At 42.5% G+C, this 24,070-nt stretch overlaps 1 protein-coding gene across 1 annotated transcript in view; it reads right to left on the reverse strand.

Moving 5' to 3' along the window:
• The window catches only part of NFATC1 (nuclear factor of activated T-cells 1), a 205,708-nt gene that overhangs the window by 173,576 nt on the left and 8,062 nt on the right, over nucleotides 1–24,070 (reverse strand). The window contains exon 2 of the mRNA XM_018553005.1: nucleotides 4,854–5,937. Coding sequence (XP_018408507.1) covers nucleotides 4,854–5,937 — 1,084 coding nt within the window. The remainder of the gene's footprint in view (nucleotides 1–4,853; nucleotides 5,938–24,070) is intronic.

The following is a 24,070-nucleotide window of genomic DNA, read 5'->3' on the forward strand; positions in this document are numbered from 1 at the left end:
AACTGCAATGGTGTGAATTAGCACAAGAAAGCCCATAGGAAAGCAGTGGGATGTATTTTAACTGCGCAGTTGAAATAAACGGACTGCATCACAACTGCATATGGTGTGAACAGGCCCTTAATCAGCCAACATTTTGGGGCCACTCAGTGTCCCATCCTCAGGGCAACATAGTGACCTTCAGAGGTTATACCCCCTTGTGGATCCATCCACGTGGAAATATGGTGTTCAGTGATAAGATGTGTCCTGGAGACGTCCTCTCAGTGGTCGCAGGATTCCAAACCTGACTGTGCAATCAATCGCTGGGGTGCCAGGAAGAATGCCAGAAGAAAACCACAGAGGGAATTTTAAGTATATCAAAAAGCCAAAACTTTAATTTTGAATTGAGGATGGGAGGCTAAACTGCTGTCCCTTTTTTTGCCTTTTTTTTTTTTTTAAACCATCTGGCTCTTTATGGAAACCAACTTCCTGCTGAGTCTACAGGACAGGGAGAAAGAAACACCCTCTTAGTGGTCACAGGAATAAGTATCCCCATTGGAAGAGCCCTCTTCTACTCTAGTTCTGGTGGCACATTTCCTATGTTTGTTTTGTTCCTTTGGGAGCTCAGTCATGCTTTCTTTGTTGGCTGGCATGGTGCTAGTTTTGACTTTAGCCATTCTTTTTTTTTATGTCTTGCGTTTGCACCGCGTTTGATGAGTTTTGATGCAGTTAAAGTAGGACAAGCAGTACTTTTTCTGACTGCAGTTGAATTAACTGCAATGGTGTGAATTAGCACAAGAAAGCCCATAGGAAAGCAGTGGGATGTATTTTAACTGCGCAGTTGAAATAAACGGACTGCATCACAACTGCATATGGTGTGAACAGGCCCTTAATCAGCCAACATTTTGGGGCCACTCAGTGTCCCATCCTCAGGGCAACATAGTGACCTTCAGAGGTTATACCCCCTTGTGGATCCATCCACGTGGAAATATGGTGTTCAGTGATAAGATGTGTCCTGGAGACGTCCTCTCAGTGGTCGCAGGATTCCAAACCTGACTGTGCAATCAATCGCTGGGGTGCCAGGAAGAATGCCAGAAGAAAACCACAGAGGGAATTTTAAGTATATCAAAAAGCCAAAACTTTAATTTTGAATTGAGGATGGGAGGCTAAACTGCTGTCCCTTTTTTTGCCTTTTTTTTTTTTTTAAACCATCTGGCTCTTTATGGAAACCAACTTCCTGCTGAGTCTACAGGACAGGGAGAAAGAAACACCCTCTTAGTGGTCACAGGAATAAGTATCCCCATTGGAAGAGCCCTCTTCTACTCTAGTTCTGGTGGCAACTCAACATTTTGGATTTACTCCCAGTGACATTAGTGATCAGGACAAATTTCTATAACGTGACACAGACAGCAATAAAAACCTTGTAGTGTTCACATGTGTCCCCTGCACTCATTACAGCAGTCAGGACCTTTAGCAATGGTTGTGCTTTTAGTGATAGCCACGGATGGCGCTGTGCACAGCAAGCATGTAGAAAGTGAAGATCACCAGCACTCACAGAACAACATTGAATCTTAGTAATTTATTGAAGAAAAATGTCACATGTATTAATCAGCCAACGTTTCGAGGCCACTCAAGGTTCCTTCCTCAAGGCTACATAGTGACTGAGGAAGGGACCCTGCATGGCCCTGAAATTTTGGCTGATTAATACATTTAACGTTTTTCTTCAAACAAAATCACTATGATTCAACGTTGTTCTATGAGTACTGGTGATCTTCACTTTCTACATGCATGATGTGCACGGCGCCATCCGAGGCTATCACTACACGCACAACCATTACTAAAAAGGTCCCGACTGCTGTAATGAGTGCAGGGGACACATCTGAACACTGCAAGGTTTTATTTGCTGTCTGTGTCATGTTGTGGAAATTCATCCTCTATAATTGTCCTGGTCACCAAGGTCACTGGGAATGAAACAGAGGGTAAATCCAAAATGTTGAGTTGCCACCAATGGGGATCTTCCAATGGGGATACTTATTCCTGTGACCACTAAGAGGGTATTTCTTTCACACTTCCTGCTGAGTCTACAGGACAGGAAATTTCCATTTAAAAAAAAACAAAAAACACAGACAGCAGTTTTAGCCTCCCCTACTCAATTCAAAATGAGAAAAGTTTTGGCTTTAGATAAACTTAAAATTCCCTCAGTAGGTAAGATAGAATTCCACTTTAAGCAATGTTAGAAGATTAGAAGTGTTGAAGGATGAATAGTATATGTGCATGTGGATATTCTGTTGTGGAAATGTGCAATATACCAACATTCTAAGTCTTAAAGTGCCACTAAACTCAGGAGTTAGAAAACCATGAGGCGAGGGTTTTTCACTCACCTCATAGTTCTAGCCGACCTGTGACAAGGAGACTGTCACAGGTCGGCTCAGTAGATCGGGAAGTGAGCGAACACATACCGGCATTTGCTCACTTCTCGATCCCGCCACGGCCCTCTGCGCTGACTGGCGGAACGGACGGGGGAGGGGGCGGGTACAGCTGGCTCTGCCTCTAGATAGGCAGAGCCAGCTGTCACTCACGGAGCTGGGCAGATCCCGGCATAATTGTCAGGATCCACTTCAGCTGTGGCGTCTCAGTATACCGCGAGTTGTAGCTCGCGGTGTACTGAGCTTAGGGTGACGGGAAGACACTAGTTTGTGTTCTCCCGTTACCCTGAGAACTAAAACCCTAACCCCATAGTTCTCCTTTAAACCTTAAAAATGCATTCAAGTACCTTAACTATAAACAACAACGTATCTTATTTGTATATCACTCAGCTGTAGATCCTCAAATCATGTTCCCCATGGTCCCCGTGTGTTTTGTAAAGTAGCCACCACTCCAATCTCGCTCCTGTGATAGACTACATCTCAGGTTTAGTTTACCAATTTGCATTGAGATTCTAGTCTAATCACAAGAGCGAGCTTGGAACGGTGGCTACTTTACAACATACACAGACATGGGGGACAAAAGTAGCCACCCACCAGAAGGAAGGACAGTGTCAGTACCAATTCAGAGATGATTTGAGGATCTACAGCCGAGTGATACACAAATAAGCTATATTTTTATTAATAGTCAGGGTACCTAAATGCATTTTTAAGATTTGACGCCTGAGTTTAGTGTCACTTTAAGATCCTTTTTTGCATTAATCACAGAGACCCAGATATGATGAATTCTCAGCAGCAAGATGAATTAGAGCAAATGTAAATATTGAAACTTTTGGCTTCTGAAAGAGCATGCAATGCTGCAAGAGACATTGCCTAAGCAATATGAATATACAGCAATGCAACAAAACTTCCGCTTTCTCTTCATGAAAATCATACATTTTAACCCCCTCACTGCCTAGGGAGCCTGCAAGTCAAATCACTTCAACTCTACAATGGAACAAACTTGAGTCAGTGCTTTCCGGTCTCCTTCGCATCTTGATAAAGATTTATGGTGTATGGTGATTTAATAGGAAATGTGCAGACAATATCCTCATGGGGAATAAGGTGGCCTTTGAAGCCCGCAAAGCCTCCTTTCTAATGGGGGCTTCTTCAGTGGTTCTATCAAAACAGGATAATAACCTGTCTAACATTTGATACATTATTTTTTGGACTCATGGAATGTGTATGCCTTCTTTCTGACTCAGGAATGCAACGTCTTTATCGGTTTCATATGTTCCTCATACATCATGCTTTTCATGATCTGTAGCTCCAGCCTTGATTAAATGGTGACTTTCAACACTGTCTAAATAGGCAGCCTTTAACATCTGTGACTGAGGAAGATGGACTTTTTGCCAAGACTGATTTTACATCTTTTTTTTTTTCTGTTTTGTGCTTGGTGCAGTTGTTGATGCAATTGTGTGGGTGAAACTCAAACCGTGCCTTAAACACAAAAATAATAATGCAAGACAACCACTTGGATCCTACACAGTGGGCAAATATGAACAAAAACAGATAGTAGCCAATATTTGAAGAAATTTATGTACAGCCAAAAAAAATTTTTGTTTTGGATAGAGTAGGGAAGGCTTAGAACCAGCCAGCAAAAATATGACAGAGGCTTTAACCCTTCCCTACTAAAAAAGTTTTTGGGTTATGCATACACTATAGACACAAGAACAATATTCAAGTACCTTATCAACATAAATGTATCTTATTTGTGTATCACTCGGCTGTAGATCCTCAAATCCCTCAATTTATTCTGACGCTGTCCTTCCCTCTGGAGGGTGGCTACTTTTGTTTCCCATGGTCCCTGTGTTGTAAAGTAGCCACCGCTCCAGACTCACTCCCTTGATGGGACTACAATCTCAATATAAATTAGTAAACTAAATGGGAGATTATAGTCCATCACAGGAGAGAGCGTGGAGCGGTGGCTACTTTACAACACACACAGGGACCATGGGGAACAAAAGTAGCCACCCTCCAGAAGGAAGGACAGTGTCAGCACAAATTCAGAGATGATTTGAGGACCTACAGCTGAGTTATACACAAATAAGATACATTTTTGTTAGTAGTTGGGGTACTTGAATGAATTTTTATGATTTAACGCCTGAGTTTAATGTCACTTTAAGAACAATTCGGGAGCCAGTCAATCCAAACCAGAAGCCAGTGGCTTTTAGGAATCAGGGATCAAATGGCTTTAGTGGAAAGGCTCAAAAATGAGTGGGCACCCGGTGAAAACTTAGTTCCACTGACAAAATAGCCTCTGAGGTTTGTCAAGCCATGTAGTAAAGAACTGTGTGCACTATATCTTTCTCTTTACAATATATCAGTGTTTCCTAAATCCTGGAACCCATGTTTGTATATGAAGAAAAGCACATTTATTTTTCTTACATTACAAATGCTATTCTACTGTCTTACCTCAAATAGGATGTAGGGGACATGTTCTTTGGTTTGGCCCATTGGTAAGGATGCTGTGGAACCGACAGATATTGATCACAGAAATTGCCTTTCCTGATGTGATGGAATCCAGAATACTCTTCTGGTGACAAGTCAGCAGATGGTGACAATGTGCCATGTTCATCACAAATGGGCTCTGTTTTTAGAGGTATGCTGTACTCTGTTTTTCTGGCTTTTGATGGAATGTCATCATTCATGTCTATTGGGTCAGTGGTGAGAGCATTAATTGCTGCAACAATTGCAGAACTTGTATACTGGTGAGTGTTTCCCAACCAGGTCTCATCAGTCACACTAACTCTGGGAGAATTGTGAGGAGATGGAGTCGGAGAGTGATGAGGGGAGTAAGAAGTCTGTCTGCCATTAAGGCTGTATTTTCTTTTGTTGCATGGAGATGTTGGGCGTGAGTTTGGAGCTGCAAGCCAATTTTCTTCTGAAATGCTCGTCCTGGGAGAAGTAGATGGGGAATGCCTGGGAGAGTTCAGCAAATTACAGGTGACCATGCTTCTCTGATAGCCTTCTTCTATGTCAGTTGTTTTGGGAGAGACGCATGGTGACTGCCATGGAGAGGTCTGAGGGGAAGTATATGGATAAGAGTAATTTGATTCAAAAGAGGAAGCTTCAGAATTGCAGCTTCTGGAAGACAAACTGCTTGCTGGACTCAAGCAAGATGGATCTCGATAGTTGTCAACATTTGGCAAGGTCAGTGTTGCAGTTGAATGTCCTCGCTTAACATTAGGGATTGATTCTTCCATATCTGCTTCATGAAAGAACTGGTTATTGCTAGTATGCATCCCTAAACATGACGTGATTTCAATTCTAGGGCTCTCTAATGGTGCTCCATTAGGTCTCATATTCGGAGATAAGTAGTATCCCGAGGTTTCAGTCTCAAGATTCCCTCCATATCCCGATGAATGGCTTGCTGATGGAATAATGGAAATGACTGGGTTTGATGATTGAGGACCATGGCATGAAGTTGATAATGAAGGATTCATCACACTCAGTGACAAGCTGGCACTTATATTGGAAGATGCATAGTTATAGTGTTCTGGAAAAAAAAAAAAGTGATGAGAGATGCCCACATTAGTAAAACAGAACTCTAATGATATGTGTGCACTTCATCTGAAGGTAAAATAAATAGACATGTTTCAGAAAACAAGGACTGAAATACTAGAATAGTTGCGCTAATTGCTAGCTTGCATAGGTGACTGGTGGACAAAAAATAATTAAGATCTTGTTATTAAATGTTAGGGTTTTGATGGTTAAAATGTTGTATGGGGAGAAGCTAATGACAATGCACCTCTGCTAAGATCTAGAGTGGGTGGGGGGCACAGTACCTGCATGAATGTGTAGGTAGGGACCTAACTAATTTCTGCACATGCCCTTCTATTGTGTTCACCCACCACTGATGTAGGCGCTGCACAAACCTGCTAATTATACTGCCAACTCCCATCTTTCAAACCTATTAACATTAATTGCATTGGCACCTCCAGTCTACCCTGTGACGTAGAGAGAATTCTAATTTTACTTAATTTATCACAAAATATAAAATGAAACATACAAATTTTGCAATTACATCTCTGAGCATTATTATTGTTTAACTATTAAAAAAGAACAAAAAGTTGAATGCTGCAAGTATTTCTTGTACTAGCATGAATTAAAGTATGTAGCTAAGAATAGAATATACATGGACGTCAGCAAAATAAGTCGCCTACTATGCATTACTGGTTATGAATTCCACAGGTCCTTTGGAGGCAAGTACGGTTATAAGAGTCAACACTACATTAGATGACAGGCTCCTGGTCCAGCCTTCTGTGGTTACATTGGGTCGCTATCCAATGTCTATAGGGAAGGGACAACATCCCTTAAATGTACGTTCTTATTTAACAAAGCAGCAATGCAAGTTAGAATACCTAGCTATTGTTTTCGCCAGCACTGGGTCCATTTGCACGGGGCTCTTCTAGCAAATGATATGAACAAGACTGAGCCAGTTGCAACAGGTCTAGTCCTAATGTCAGGTATCCAGGAGCAAATTGAAACTAGAGTGCTTTGGCAACAACAGCCCAAGACCCGATCATCCTTCTGCTCTCCTCTCCTAGAAGCATGGTCATACTGGTAGACTTACAGCACCCTGCAAAGTTTCAAAACCTGACTAGCTCCGAGCACTGCCCCTTTCTCTCCTATTATGAGTGCTGATGTGCATGGAACTACAGGTGGCTTAAAGGGAAGCCTGCTTTAAGGATATTCTAGATTCCACAAAAAAAGAAATCTATTGCCAACTCAGGGAAGAGTACACGTGTACAAAAGTGAACAGAACACTAGATAAACAAGGATATATAGATATAGATATAGATATAGATATAGATATAGATATAGATATATATACACACACAGATATATATCACCTTGTGCAGATTTACGATACTTAATTCTAGTTAATTGACAAATAATTTTAACACTTGCCCCTCAATACTGCAATATCCCAACAGGTCCAAGGACCGTTTACTATCAAATTAATTTCCCCTGCACTTGAGTGGGTATCTGAAGACTAGGGTGGAAATGTAAAAAAAAAAAAAAAAGTAAAATATAGCAGCTTTGGTTAATTATATTTCAACTTTTTTTTTAGAGGTGCTGTCTGTGTTGCCCAGAACAACCATTTAGATTCCAGACACTAGATTCATAATTACTTTTCAAATTCGTAACTAAAAGAACATCTGTGTGGTTGGTATGGGACACTCATCCTATCATTAGGTTTTTAGTTCATAAGAAAACCATACATTTTTGGTCGGCCTGTAAAATACTCATGTTTTCTATATCATGCAGTCACTTATGTTGGCATACCCAAATTTGTCTGTCATCCATATGTGTTCATATGTCTGTAATAAGCTCTCCAGCATGTGGGCCTCCACATTTCCTTGCTGAATTCACTTCATCTTAGTTATTCAGATTGGTCCATCACTACCCACACATGTGATGTCTAGTGTATGGCCAGACAAATGAGCAGGATGCAGTAAGCAATTTTACATATAGCCTATCAAAGTACACTCAAAAACAGATTCTGATGGAAATAACACATGTCAGATAAGATGTTGATTATGCAATATTTCAAGTTTTTATTCTCCTACATGGAAAACTACTGAGCTCTTTAGAAATCACTAAACACAGTTATTTTATGCAGTTTAGAGGTAAAAGAAACCACACTATATAACTTATCCTTCAAAGACTTTCTACTTATACCACCCATGCAAACAAATGTCGCATTGTCCAAATAAATTGGGCTTTAATGTTCACATTTGTAGCTGAATAAACACAATGGCGGCAACCACTGTATTGGCCTGGTGGCTCAAAAGGCTCCCAGTAAAATAGAACACTCAAAACTCATTAAATGCTTCCTTCTCTGCAACCAAAGCTTTCTTTTCAACCAACCATCTTATAGATATTGCAGTGTCCTACAAAGTGCTACAAAGTATATATTTATTTAAAATGGCTTGTGTGCCAGTACATACAGATAAATGCCTAGCTTAAGACCCCATTCACGCCAGGGCGACAGCGTTTTCTGCACGTTTTTTTATCTGAATTTCAGAACGTTTTACAGGCATTTTCTGTTCATATGAAATAGTTTTTTCAGCTCGTTTTCAGTTGTACAATGAAAATAAGTCTCAGCTGCAAAAACGCGCTAAAAAAAAAAAAAAAATGATCGACACATTTCCATTGAAGTCTAGGGAGCAAAACAGGCTGTTAAGTGCTACAAAAGTAGTTCAGAAACTATTTCAAACACCAGGTGTATTTTTCCGTGCGATTCAGCGCATTTGCGTGAATGGCCCCCACAGAAATATATGGGATTTTAATTTGCATGCGTTTCAGTGCGGGGGGAGCTAATCACTAAACACAAGTTTGCTTACACTGGTATTTACAGTATATACACGCTGTATTCAGGTTTCATCTTTATTTTTAGAGTGCATTCCTTCCCAACACATTGGTGTGCAAGTCTCCTCTGACTAATTATTATTTTCATAAATCAATTAGCTTGCCGATTATTTTTTCAATGAATCGGATCAAATTTTTTTTTTTTATAAAACACCATCCTTAAAATTAATCTGGCTATTGCACCTGCTCCTTGCTTGCTGTGCCCTCCTCCCAGCATGGAGGAGAAAGCTAGGGGGTCCAACCAACTAATCGATAATGAGAATAGTTGACAACTATTCTCATTATCCATTATTATCAATTCGTTAGTTGCAGCCCTAGTCTACTGTATAACTAAAATATATTGAACATATGGACTTTAAGCTTGGCCATTAATGGACATTGGAACTAAAGTACCCCATCATATTCAAAGGAGACAGCCTTGTGTTGGATACAAGGGATGTAATTTACATTATATTTTCAAACTACCCAAACCACAACCCAACATCTGCTGTCCAAAAATAAATCAGCGAATCATTACTACAAAATTCTAATAGCAGTGTAAATAAATATTTAGGTGCCTGATGCAGCAGAATATATATCTGACATCACCATATAACATTTCCCATTGTTACAACTGTCATGTACATGCCCATGCACAACCCACTATTTGCAAGTCATTTAACCGGGGTATTGCAGAGATTAAACACCCAAGTTATATTAAACTTGTTGGAAAAAGCTCTGCAAACTGTGATAGAGCCCCACCCAGGTGATTAACTATCCGTCTGTTGATTACATCCATGGGGTGAGCAATGACTGTGCCGTAACTTCCCCAAAAAATCCTAGGAGTACAATCCTCTTTATAAAAAGTCTATGGTGAGTTACTGCGTAGGCATAGTCGTCAGCTGAGAAGATTTCTTCTCGAAGAATGTAAACATCGGAGGGGGCCCCCTACCATCAGAAAGAAGTAAGCAACCACCTATAGGGAGGAGGGGTGGTCCAATGCTCTCACTGCCCAACTTTATATGACATGATGTAACAAAACTTCCAAAGAGTGATAGGAAATGTTGCTTTTACCAGTGTGTGATGTGTCCCCTCAGTACAGGTTTTACCTCATCTCCTGGCCCACTGACAATTATCAAATGTGGGATTTTTCCTTACTTTCTGTCCTTGTGACAATCGCCATCAAGACAGTAGGGTCCATGTCCCACTACCCAGGACTCACACCTGCTTTGTATGTGTCATTCCCTCCCTGCCAAAAATGCTGCAAAATCTAGCTTGCTCCTGAAGTCAGCAAGGGAGCAACACTTGCAAGCAGGGGAATGCTTTCATTCCCAGCTGTGTCCTCCAAAGCAATGTCGCCGCTGGCACATTCTTGCCAGTGACAGGATGGCCAGTGTGACATGGCCCTATCTACAGGGAGATCTCCGGAACACAGTGAAATAAACCTGAAAGAGTTTGTAATCCTTCTCAGCTCTATCCAAAACAAAGTAACAAAAATTGGACTTCTTTCAAATTTGGGCTGAGAGTACTTGTCTAGGATATTGCAGTTTTCTCTTTCACTTAAGCAAGACTATCAGTTCACAAAGGTTCGAAAGGTGCTGGATGATGTCAGCACTAGAAGAAACATTTTTTTTAAATGTTACTTATAGCACTAGAAGAAAAATTTTTTTTAAATGTTACTTATAGCATCTAAATCTAATTAGATACTGAATATGGCTAAACCAGATAGTAGTGAATGAGTTAACACAAAATACATGCACACAATGAAGTGGCACAGAATCTGCAATGTCTGTTAATTGTGTCTTTCAGCATTTTGAGTGTACAAACTTTTTTTTTCTCCAGAAAACAGCATTTGGAGAACTGTATGACGTGGCAATAAAATTGATAACAGTCACAAGTTCAAAAAATGGGCAGATTTCCGATTCTATGTCACAAGTGACAAAATTTCTGCCGACGTATAAGTGGAGAAATGTTAGGTAATATATAGCGCAATCAATAATGCTTCAACCTAGCCAACAGGAGAACCGTATTATATTATAGTCACACCATTGTGCTGTACTGTGCGGGTCTCTTATTACAGACTGCTGAATGGATCACTTGTTACGTCCCCCCTTCTAACTCTGTTTTGCTTTTTCTTCCTGTGACATCATATGGTTTATTTATTTATTTTTTATGACATATACTGGGGTGACATTACAAACACTTCCAAACAAACTAGCAACTCTGTGGCTCTGTGCAGTATTTTTGTCCTCTCATCCATGTGTAACAAAGGGATGGAGGCTGCAATTTCGATGCCCTGCAAATAGACTATAATTAGAGTTTCAGCTCTGTATAAATGCATTTTAAGTCTTATACGCCAGGAGTTCCTTCCATTCAGTACATGCGGTCCTCCGCTTGCCAGGGGTGTTAATGGCAGATGGCAGCATCCCACTGTGGAACAACTACTAAGCCACATGCCATTTGGTGAGTTAAATCAACATTCATTTATCAGCAATAGAATCAGGATGATTCAAATGTTGGTTTCACATGAAGGATAAAAGAGCTTGATTTACCGTCGAAGGTTGCCTTAAAGATCTGTCAATTGTTGGTAATAACTGCTCCTCGAGCATTTCTTTAGAAAAAATCTACAGGTCTGGTGCTCATTAACATATTACTGGGTTAGTATTTTCTATATAAACTATATTACTTTTTTTTTAAATTAGCATTTATGGTGTTATGCCCTCCGCATAGCCACACATACGAACATGTGCTCACAATCCGTTAAACTGATTTTGTTTTACGTTCCACTTTACAGTCAATGTGTCCACCAGACAAATCTATGCCAGCCTAGTATGGTCACGCATGTGTAATTTAAAAAAAAGCCTTGTTTCACTGCAATCCACCATGTACCTCATCATTAATCTGATCTAAAAAAAAAATTATATCTATTTGCATTATTATGATGATTTTATTATTTAATTTTTTAGAATATAATTGATATTGAAAGAAGGAGAATGAATCAGTTAATTTGAATGCTCGCAACACTTTTCTTTCTTTTTATATTGCTTCAAGAGTATGTTTTCAGATTCAGCAGTTTCCTTTTTTATTAAACACAAGAATAACATAGTACAGTATTCACAAAGACAACATCAGCAAAGTAGATTTTCTTACAGGAAATGCAGTTGCAAAACTTGAATGGATGCAGCAAGTATCTTACAATAGGAGGTGTATTCTTTTGATATCAAATGTATAGCAAATGCTAACACTTAACCTTGTTTTTTTTTAAAGTGACTCTTGCACTAAAGAAAGAGCAGAGGGGAAAAAATAAGATAAAGCTTTAAAAGAGAGAGCGGAAAGGGGAAGAAAACAGCATCGAAGGAGACCAAGATTCTGATGGGAAAAAAAAAAGATTCACCCTCCCATGGATTATTGCAGATTAAAACACTGATAGCGTCCCTGATCTCAGTAGATCACTACCAAACAGTTTCACCATACGTAGGAGGAGACGGGAAGATGGGGGTAGTGAGGTTTGTGTTTTTACATCTGGTTTCATACTCAGAAATAATAAACCATACAACCTTGCAGACGACACTACTAGGCTCAACCAACAAGTATGACTGAGAACTTCGAACCAGTGCACAATGCAGTCTATAACCCTGCTGTGAGTGGGGGCCCCAAGCTACCACATAAAATGCGTCTTCCTGAGCGGTACCCTGGAGCACGTTTGCTTAGCTCAGTACGCATATCTGACTATTTGTGCACACAGATGAGCTAGTCTTGTATTTACAATAGAAGAGACCATTTTGTGAACTGGAAAAGCACATTATAGAATATTATTTGCTTAACCCTTCACAAAGCACTGTCAGTCTCCTGACATAAGTTTCTAGTGTGCTACGGTCTTTAAAGCCCAAGTCAACAAACAAGTAAACATATCATTTTAGAGTAAAGTCAGAACAGATCTGCACAATCGTCCTAAGTCAACAAAGTAAAGTATAGTAGAAGGAGGGCAGAGGTGTAGTGGTTAGCAGCACTGGTTCAAAATCCTGGCGAGTTTACATGTTCTCCCTGTGCTGGCGTGGGTTTCCTCCAGGTACTCCGGTTTCCTCCCACACTCCAAAGTTTAATTGGCTCCTGTCTCAGGGTACGTTCACACCATATGCAGTGCGCCCGTTTCCAGCCAGAACGCACTGCATCGCGGCCGGCTCACTATTTCGTGGGGCTGGAGGGGGCGTGGTGGGCCATTGAAGTGAATGGCACCATAGCCACGCCCTCCAGCCGCAATGAGATCGCCTGCATGGCATGGGATCGCAGGGCACATTGTGCCTGCAGTCCGGTGCGGTCAAAATGCTGCAAATGCTATTTTGACCGCATTGCACCGGACTGCGATGCAGTGCGTTCCGGCCAGAACGCACTGCATATGGTGTGAATGAGGTGTGAATGAAGCCTAAATCTGCCCTGTATGTATGCATGCATGTGTGATAGGGACCTTAGATTGTAAGCTCCGAGGGCAGGGACTGATATGAATGTGCACTATGTAAAGCGCTGCGTAAATACCAATAAGAAATGTCAGGGATCCCTCTAAACATTGTTCTCCAGGCTTGCCCCGACACCTCATATATCAGGTAGCCAAGGGGCACTGCTGACACACGAATTACTTCATCTGGGGATGGGGAGGGGTTATCTGCAAACCATGAGCTGTTGGTTGGACATGAGGGTAGTTTTGGGAAATGTTGCTTTAAACCAATAATATGCTAGATAAAGCTTTGTAAGATCTGCACAGCTCATAATACAGAAGCCACAAAAATGTTTTTGTATGGAAATGTTGGAGGGAATGTCATGTCTCTTCAATTTCTTTTAAAATGCATGTACAAGAGATTAGTTTGACACTTGTCCATTATCAAGCAGAAAAGATCATGAGTAAAGATCTCATTATTTCCTATGAGGTTGCTTCACATGTGCTGCACTTTAGATTGTTCTGAAAGGGATTACTATGAGCCCAAATCACCCCTATGCATGTGTGTTATCATTTGTTCTGCAATACACATACAGCAATGCAAATCTAAAGACGTTGTACTCAAGGATTAGAGAATATTCACACAATAAAATGTGTGAAAATCATTTTGCATGGTAAAAATGCTCTACTATTTTTGGGAGGTTAAAATGTAGAAACACAGTAGACTGACGGCAGAAAAAGACCAAGTGGTCCACCGAGACTGACACTTTTTGATATTTTTTTTTTAACCCTTTTGCCTGTGTATAGATCTATATTTGCTCCAAGCATGTTTAAAGAAGAACTCTGGGGAAATGTAATAACGCTTGTAGTGGGGCTACCCCTGCACTGGAAGGGTTGGGTGCTTGTTTTGGTCTAGGGAGGAAAATAAAGATATACTCGCCCGAACCTTGGAGGCAGTTTACTCTTAGACCGGTCCCTGGAGCCTCTCTAAATCCCCACCCCCCACCTACACCGCAGCAGTCTTAGGTCCCTGAGTCAGCATGTTCTATACACAGTGTATAGAACATGAGCACACCGAGGGATATATCATCACTGCTACGTAGGAGGAGACAGGCTGGAGGGAGTGCTGTCACAGCCGACCAACTCCAAAGATTGGGTAAGAATAACCGTTATTTTCCTCCCTAGACCAAAGTGAGCACTTAACCCTTGCAGTGCAGGGGTAGCCCCACCGCAAGGATTAATAATCATTTTTCCCAGCGTTCTGCTTTGAATTCACTTACTTTTGACTAACTCACTACCTCTGCTAGAAACCTTTGAGTCTGTAAACCCAATGGAAACAATGTACTCTCATAGTGGCTGGTATGCTTCTTTGACAGTTGTTGAGCAAGGAGATAAAGTTATTGTATTAAAATATAGATTAGGGGAATTTATCAAAACTGGAGCAGACAAAATCTGGAGCAGCTGTGCATGGCAACTGCTCCAGATTTTGTCTGCTCCAGTTTTGATAAATTTCCCTCACAGCTCCCTAGGGTCTAATACACAAAGCTCTACATATAATACAAATACAAGGATACTGTATATCAAGCATGTACAAGTGAAAGTCACTTCAGAAAAAAATGTTGCAATAATAACCCGAAGTATGCAAAAAACGAAAATACAGTGGAGGGAATTTACTAAAACTGTAGGAGACAAATTCTGGAGCAGATTTGCCCTGCAACCAATCAGCATCTTGGTCTCATTTTCAAATCTTACCTGAGCAAACTGAAGAGAGATGCTGATTGGTTGCCATGGGCAACTGCTCCAGATTTTTTCTGCTCCCGTTTTGATAAATTCCCCCCAATATAGTTTCCACAAAGAATGTTGGGACATTTTTAAAGCAAAGAGAAAACAATAAATAAGTATGTTTGCCAAATACTCTGCCATGCTCATTGCAGCACAGGTTATCATGATGTTAAGGCATCATCAATCTATTTGAAATACATCTAGCATACTCCATGCATATCCCTATGCTTATAAAGGCAATGATATAGCATATAATGATAAACTGTCAATAAACAGATACATCTTCAGGCTAACAAGTGTTCTTCAGAATCCAGTTAATCATCACACTAGAAAGGCACTTTTATCACTGCGGCTGTGATGCTGCCCCAGCTGACTCATACCCATATACACTTGCAGTCAAGGTGCAGTCACCCATGTTCAGCAGAACTTTCTGAGGTAGTGAGGTCTGCTACAAGATTAGTAGGAATACCCACTAATTGCTATTAAACCTTTTTTGGCATTAGTTCTCTTTGGGTCACAGAAGGACATTTGCTAATATCCTCCTGTGACCCATAACTATATTGCTTACTATATGCTGACAGCGCAGAGCCGTGCTGCAGCCAGGAAATATTCTGACGGTATCGTCAGCATCCACACCATTGACAGCTGGCTCTGCCTCTCTAGAGCTGGCGCCCCCTCGCTCGTCGGTACCCCAGTCAGCACTGTAGGAAGAGGGGGGAATTCCCTGCGGGGAGCGGTGACTGACAGTCACCACTCTCTGCAGGGAGAAGATCTTGAACTGAGCAATCAGTGGTTTGGGATCGCTCAATTCTCGATCAAAAGAGCCGACGTGTGACAGCTTCTTTGTCACATGTCAGCTCTAACTATGGGGATGAGTGTATTTCACTCTCCCCAAAATTCTCCTTTAAATAATTAGTTTCACATACAAGACTTTCTGCCACAATTTTTGGACATTGTGGATTTGTTATTTTTGAATTAATGGTGTGGTTTATATGAGAACATTTTTTTTTTTTTTACATAAGATAGGTTAGGATTACTATGAGATTTAGGTTTTGGGGGTTAGTATTACTATACGAGTTAGGTTTGGGGGTATCTTTAGGTTACGGGGTTAGGTAAGGGTTTATGATTACATAAAGAGTTCATTTAGATTTTAAAGTTAGGCTTAGGATTTGTTTGCATTGAGACGGACTACAATCTCAATACAAATTAGATAACTAAATGTGAGGTTGTAGTCCATCACAGGAGTGATCTCGAAGCCGTGGCTACTTTACAACACACAGGGATCTTGCTGAACAAAAGTAGCCACCCTCAAGTAGGAAGAAAGGTGTCAGCATGAATGCAGAGATGATTTGAGGATCTACAGCCGAGTGATACACAAATAAGATACATTTGTGTTAACAGTTAAGGTACTTGAATGCATTTTTAATATTAAACTCCTGAGTTTAGTGTTACTTTAGGGCCTTAAGGTTTGTATTTACTGGTAATTTGAGGTTTACATCTAGGACTTTTTTCCCCGGTAGCAATATATTATACTTGTGAGTGTGACATATCACATTTTTGGGGTGTGATAACTTTCCATTTTCAGTGTAAATTTGAATGTTGCCTTAAAGCAACATTTCCAGACTGACCTGCCCCAAAACTAATGTACCAAAATACTGTTGAGTTCTGTAGTCTGCACAATGCTCTGACCTACTGAACAATAATATTTGATAATTTTTTGCAGTATATGAGCTCAGACCACAGAACACCGACAACTATCTCTATACGTAAAACAGAATAGCAACAGACTTACCAAGCAAGAGGATTTGTTTATCTCTTACATTCATTAGTTAATGCATGTGGTGACAGAGGGAGAGGTCTGTCTCTTATATAAATAGATCATGCCTTGAAGCATAACAAACTAAGAAAACCTAAATATCGTTACAAAATCAAAAAAAGGAAACTTTCTAAACAGTGGTAAAACATAACACTTAGACTGACTGTATAATATAGTGTGTTGTCCTCGCAGACCAACACAGGAAACACTTGTGGGATGCCATACACCCAGCTAAACCATCCAATGAATAAAATAAAGGAATCAATACAATCTCCATTAAGATGGGCCCCAGGACATTGTGGACAGTCTCACCTACCCCAGTGTTATTACTGACAACTGTAAACACAACAGTGATCTATTGTGTGTTTGATTTACTTGCTTATCCTATACAAAGTCATAGAGGCAAAACAACATGATTGTTTACTAACTGTCCTGAGCAGACAGCTTCGAGATGGCCTACAACGATTATTCTCAAGTCACTGAGGATGTGCATTGCTAAAGCTGCCCATATACTGTTAGAATTTCATTTGAACGTTCGATGGAAATTGTTCATCAGAGCATGTGATGACTCCATCATCGAGTCAATTCATTTTGTTCAAAATTTCGTCCAGACCTGCCGCTTGAATGGAATCCCAGACGTATTAAACAGGTTTCTTTTGTGCCTGGCACATCAGCATTACAATACATTCAGATAAGAAATGAGAAACATTTTTCAATAAACCTTGCCGAATTAGAAAATGGAATGGATCTACTGAAAACAAAAATTTCAAATGGAATTTAACTGGTGTATGGCCTGCTTTAGAGACACCATTAGCAGCCTCTTCTTCTCTGGGCTGCGGCAGCCTAAGGACTGCTGACATCATCAAGTCTTTTGCAGCTCCACTGACTTGCATAAGACGTAAGGACGCCGAGGGACCATAGCTGGGGCAGAGGGGCAGAGAGGTGAGTGCTGACTGCTGCAGGACTGAGGATCAGGTGAGTAATACAGCTTTATTTGAGCCCCCTAGCCAAAATAAGCACTTAAACCTTGCAGTGCAGGAACAGCCCCACTGCAAGGGTACGTTTTTTATTTGCCTGGAGTTTTCCTTTAAAGCCCGTCTCCAAACTCGCACATTCTGGCATCATGAGAACGACATATGGAACCTGGTGACTACTGATTGCTAGTGTGGCATGGCCCTTCAAGCTAAGGAACATGGGGTCAATTCACTAAGGGGGGTCTATATATAAACCATTTATACAGGAGAACAGCTCTGCGAATGAGAATGGCAGTGCATTATGGCCACCACATGGAGCTCCATCTAGTGGCCATAATACGGTATTACACTGCATTACATTTGACCTGAAAAAATATATATACTAAAAACATTGCGTTTTGATCTATTTGCACAGAATGAATGTTCACAGTGATTGGTGGGGTGAATAGCTCTGAATTGTTTATAAAGAGACCCCTATGTGTTCATAATAAATCCTGCAAACACAAGCTTAAAATGCTGGTGACTTCCTTCCTTTCTATTGGTTTGCACAACACCATCAATTACTGTTAAAGGAGAACTATGAGGTGAGTGCTTTTAACTCAGCCTCATAATCTGAGCCGACCTGTGACAAGGAAACTGTCACAGGTCGGCTCAGTAGATCGGGAAGTGAGCGAACACTTCCCGGCGTTCGCTCACTTCTCGATCCTGTCACTGCAGAGAGCCGTGACAGGGGAGTGACTGGATTCCCCCCTCCCCGCTCCGATCCTCCAGCGCTGACTGGTGGAACGGACGGGGGAGGGGCGGGTACAGCTGGCTCTGCCTCTAGATAGGCAGAGCCAGCTGTCACTCATGCAGCTGGGCGATTCCAGACATAATTGTTGGGATCAGTTTCAGCTGCTGCGTCTCAGTATACCGCGAGCTGCAGCTCGCGGTATACTGAGCTTAGGGTGATGGGAGGACGCTAGTTTGTGTCCGCCCGTTACCCTTTGGAGAACTATGGGGAAAAGCCCTAACCCCATAGTTCTCCTTTAAGCACCCTGTTTTTAGGTCCAGCACTGTCAGGACTGTGCAACTCAAGATTTGTTTCCCTTCATCACCTACACTGGACATACACCAATAAAATTGCATTTGAAAAAGAGTTTTCAGGACGCTGATTGGCTTTTCTAACAGTTAATGGGGTTAAATTGATGATCCATTTTGAGTGCAGAGATGCACAAAAATTGAAAGAGCAGAATGGAAAACAAACAAAATGTTGACAGTGAATGTTATGTTCATTCGGGAAATCACATTAGTTCACATTAGTTCCAAAACTGAATGTTAAAATCAAATAAAACATTGGATCGACATTTATCTAGTCTCTGATGGCAATATCGAATGTTCTGATGACATTTTTTTAGGATTAGAGTTTGAACATCTACCAGTTTACGGCCATCGTCACACATGACAGCTTAAAAGTTTGAGCCTAAAAGATATGTCTCAGTAGCCTCAGTCTAAAAGAAAATGACTGAAAGGAAGATAAATATTCCCCGACACTGAGTTGTCAATAATTCCACACAAATTGAATCCATGAAAAGTGTATTTCCACCTTTGCAGTTACATTTGGGAACTCCCCCCCACTATATGTTTGTTATGTGTTCCCATACACACAGCAAACCCAAAACTACATTTCTTACCTTACAGATGTTTCTTTGCAGCAGATTTAGGACACAACAGGAAGCTACAACTGCCTATGAGAGATGGCAGTGTGGAGATAAGGGACAGACTGGAGGGACAGTTTTTTAAAAGTGCATTAACATACACAGGGTTATTCACAGAAGGTGAAGAGATTGGAGAAGGCCGGAGAAGTGAACAGTCTGGGACAACATAGCTGAACTGCAAAGTGAGCTGAATTGGAGAATTTTTCCAAATCAGATATGTTGTCCTAGATTGTTCACTTCTCCTGTCTTCTCCTAACTCTTCACCCTTTTGTGACTAGCCCTGACAATGTGCCACCCAAACCTGGAGATCTTCGAGGGCCCATTCACACTAACTACATGCTAAAATGAGCCGTTTCAGCGTGCAGGTTAGTGTCCGCTGTGGGTCTGCGCCTTGCATCGGAACAACCCAAGGGCCGCTGTTGACCTTTTGGTTTTTTTTAACTGAAAGGGGTGTGAAAACGGACAAGGAGTACAGATGAGCTTTAATGCGTGGTGGAAAAAGGAAGCGGGTCTACAATCGCCTGTAAACCACCTGAGGAGCTGTGCTGCAGTGTGAACAGGGCACATAGAAAGTAATTGCATTCTATGTGCCCTTGAAGTGATAGGGGTTAAAGCAAAACTCCAGATAACCCACACACTGCAAGGGTTAACTGCTCGTTGTCTGTTGTCCTGCTGAAAAAATTTGTTATACTCACCTGATCCTCAGAGCCAGCTTGCTCTTAGACTGTTCTGTCCAGCCTCCCCCCACTTCAACAGCCTAAGAGCCCTTGAGTCACCACATCCTATAAGACTTAAGGACACTGAGGGACATGCCATCGCTGCAGAAGAGGAGACAGACTTCAGGGACCGGACTAGCAGCCAGCCGGCTCGGCAGTTAAGGGGAGTATAACTTTTTAGCACCTAGAGAAAAATGAGCACTTAACCTTTGTAGTGCAGGGGTAGCCCCACTGCAAGGGTTAAGAACACTTTTACCTGAGCCCGGCATTGTACCCCATAGACTGTCCCTCGGTGTCCCCATATATAACAGAGCTATGGGCCCGACATTGTACCCCGTAGACTGTCCCTCGGTGTCCTCATATATAACACAGAGCTCTGGGCCCGGTATTGTACCCCGTAGACTGTCCCTCTGTGTCCTCATATATAACACAGAGCTCTGGGCCCGGTATTGTACCCCGTAGACTGTCCCTCTGTGTCCTCATATATAACACAGAGCTCTGGGCCCGGTATTGTACCCCGTAGACTGTCCCTCTGTGTCCTCATATATAACACAGAGCTCTGGGCCCGGTATTGTACCCCATAGACTGTCCCTCGGTGTTCTCATATATAACAGAGCTATGGGCCCGACATTGTACCCCGTAGACTGTCCCTCGGTGTCCTCATATATAACAGAGCTCTGGGCCCGGTATTGTACCCCCACAGACTGTCCCTCGGTGTCTTCATATATAACAGAGCTCTGGGCCCTGCATTGTACCCCATAGACTGTCCCTCGGTGTCTTCATATATAACAGAGCTCTGGGCCCGGCATTGTACCCCGTAGACTGTCCCTCGGTGTCTTCATATATAACAGAGCTCTGGGCCCGGCATTGTACCCCGTAGACTGTCCCTCGGTGTCTTCATATATAACAGAGCTCTGGGCCCGGCATTGTACCCCGTAGACTGTCCCTCGGTGTCTTCATATATAACAGAGCTCTGGGCCCGGCATTGTACCCCGTAGACTGTCCCTCGGTGTCCTCATATATAAAACACAGAGCTCTGGGCCCGGCATTGTACCCCGTAGACTGTCCCTCGGTGTCCTCATATATAACACAGAGCTATGGGCCCGGTATTGTACCCCACAGACTGTCCCTCTGTGTCCTCATATATAACACAGAGCTATGGGCCCGGTATTGTACCCCACAGACTGTCCCTCTGTGTCCTCATATATAACACAGAGCTATAGGCCCAGCATTGTACCCCATAATTCTGGGCCCAGCATTGTACCCGATAACATCAGCGGGCCCCTGACTGCCAGAACATAAGGAGGAGGAGGAGGTGCTGGCCTTGAAGCCAGTGGGAATCAGGTAAGTAGAAGCCCTTTAGGGTCCATTCACTCCAGCAAGTCGCTAATGTGGCTGACAGGCACAATACCCATCCTGCTGCATCACACTGTTGACTTTTTTTTGTAAGAACTTTATTTAAACAAAAAGTAACTCTTGACATTTCATTAAGTCCTATCGGGCACAGCAAAGTGCGATGCGCTGCTTTGTGTCACACCACGCGCTGCGCTGAAAAGGACATCACTCATTTTTTCAGCGCACAACGTGGCGATTTAAAACAAATTACATCGCCTGTGCGGTGTGAACATGCCCCTAGACAAAAACACAGCGTTAACCCTTGTCGTGACCCTGGCTTTAAATCTGCATGTAAACTTTCTGCTGGGTGAATGGGAACATGTAAGAAGTAGAAAGCAGGTGTCATCTCAATATAGCTACAAAAGTGGAAATACACTTTAACTTGTTTTTCTAAGTGACTGACACGTCGTTCCTGTGTATGTGACAAGTCGGGTCGCTGTTTGTGTGTGTGGGTGGAGGATGCAAATCACACACAAGATCAGGGCAGCCCACGTGACCTGCCTCACACCCAGCACTCCGCCGTGTCAGTCCCAGGCTGCTCCGCTATGGGAGCCCTGAGTGGCGGACGGTGCGGGGAGCCTGTCCTGGCCGACTCGCCAAGTTTTCCTGTACGCACCTCCGTCCTCGCCGAGCCCGGCGTCCTTGTTGTACTCGTACTCGAAGAGATAGTCGAAGTCGAGCTCCGGCTCGTCCTCGGGGCCGCTCATGTCTCCCCCTCGTAGTGAGCGGCGGTGGGGAAGCTCGCAGTCAGTGCGCTGTGTGTGTCGCTCCTCCTCGCCGGGGACCTGTTGCTGAGGCTGCCTCCGGTCCCTCCTCCTCCTGCTTTTTGTCAGTGCTGAAGCTTCCTCTGTGTAATCGAGTCCACTTCAAAGCTCCTCCTGTGTGCGGCTGGCACCGAGTCTCTTCCTGTGTGCCCGGCCGCTGCGCTCCCCCCCTTCCCCCGGTACAGGTCACATGGGACACCGTGCCCGGGATGTCCACCCCTCCCCCACCTCTGTGACATGTACAAACACTCCTCAGCTGTCTGACAGCCCACAGAGCTCCATGTATACACACACAGCAGCCGATCCGGCCATACACTCTGTCATCTGATTGTACGACCTCTAAAACTGTCACACGTGGACTGAACTACAGCCATTGCACTACATTGTTGGTGGAGATCGTACAATCAGTAGAGAGCACTCCACTGATGATCACAGAGACACATGAATGTCCTTTCACAGGACAACAGTCACCTCCTCCTAAGGGTCACCATACACTGTACAATCCTACTTACCGTTTACCGAAACCATGTCATGTCAGCGCCCATCTAATCTTACATGTATGTAGATCTGAAGGAGATTGTACAATCAGGTTGGGAGCTTTACTGCACACCGTACAATGTTCTTTACTGATGTAGTGCAAGGGCCTGCCTGATTGGAAACAAATTGATTGGATAGCTCAGGTAGGTCCTTATAATATAGCGTTCTGGTAGATCTAAAGTTGATTGTACGGTCAGATTGCAACGTTTATTGTGAGTCTTAAGCTCACCACACACGTTACAATCTGATTGTACAATCTTCTTTAGATCTGCCAACAAGTGTGCAGTACAAGAGCCTGTCTGATTGCATACAGATTGATAGGATAGATTAGGTAGCTCCTCATATTATATAACTTTGGTAGATATACAGTTGATTGTACGGCCAGATTGTAACGTGTGTGTTGACCCTTAGGATCACCTACATGTTACAATCTGACCGTACAATCACCAAAGTTATATAATATGAGATATCCATACAATCAAGCAGATCCTTCTACTACATAGCTGTTGGTAGATCTAAAGGAGATTGTACAATCAGATTGTAACGTGTGTGGTGAGCTTGAATCAGCCAAGACACTATACAGTCTATGTACAATCACCTTAAAGGTGCCCATACACCTTGTAATTATCGTTCAATTTTGGATTTTCGTACAATAATCGTCCAGTTGATGGGAATTGAAGGATCAGAATTATTGTACAACTGGCCACATTTCCTCGAACGGTCAGGCTGGAAAACCTTTTTCGAATTGTACATAAATCGATGGATTAGTGGCGTTTTCATACGGGGGGGAAAAATCGCAGCAAGAACACTTCACATGTGCAAACGAAAAATCCGTTCTGTCGATGGAACAAATTCGGTGAGTTAGTATTGATGACGCACGGTAATCCAAATCCACATTGGTCTGTGCATGTGGGGTATTCTAGAGAAAGAAATGGAAGGATAATGGTAAGGTGTATGGGCAGCGTGAGACCGCATATACTGTACGTCGCACGACTTTCATCTTACGAGCACGCTAGAAAACCCGCCAAAAATCATACGATTTTCAGCGGGTTGGTAGCGCGATCGCAAGACGAAAGCCGCACGGGGCGAGGTGCGCAGGCGCACATTGCCCGCTCACCATTGCTATCATCTGTAAGCCCTCCCCTCAGCAGGGGATGATCGC

The sequence above is a fragment of the Nanorana parkeri genome, unplaced genomic scaffold (assembly GCF_000935625.1).
Source record: "Nanorana parkeri isolate BGI_ZX_2015 unplaced genomic scaffold, ASM93562v1 scaffold105, whole genome shotgun sequence".
Taxonomy (NCBI): domain Eukaryota; kingdom Metazoa; phylum Chordata; class Amphibia; order Anura; family Dicroglossidae; genus Nanorana; species Nanorana parkeri.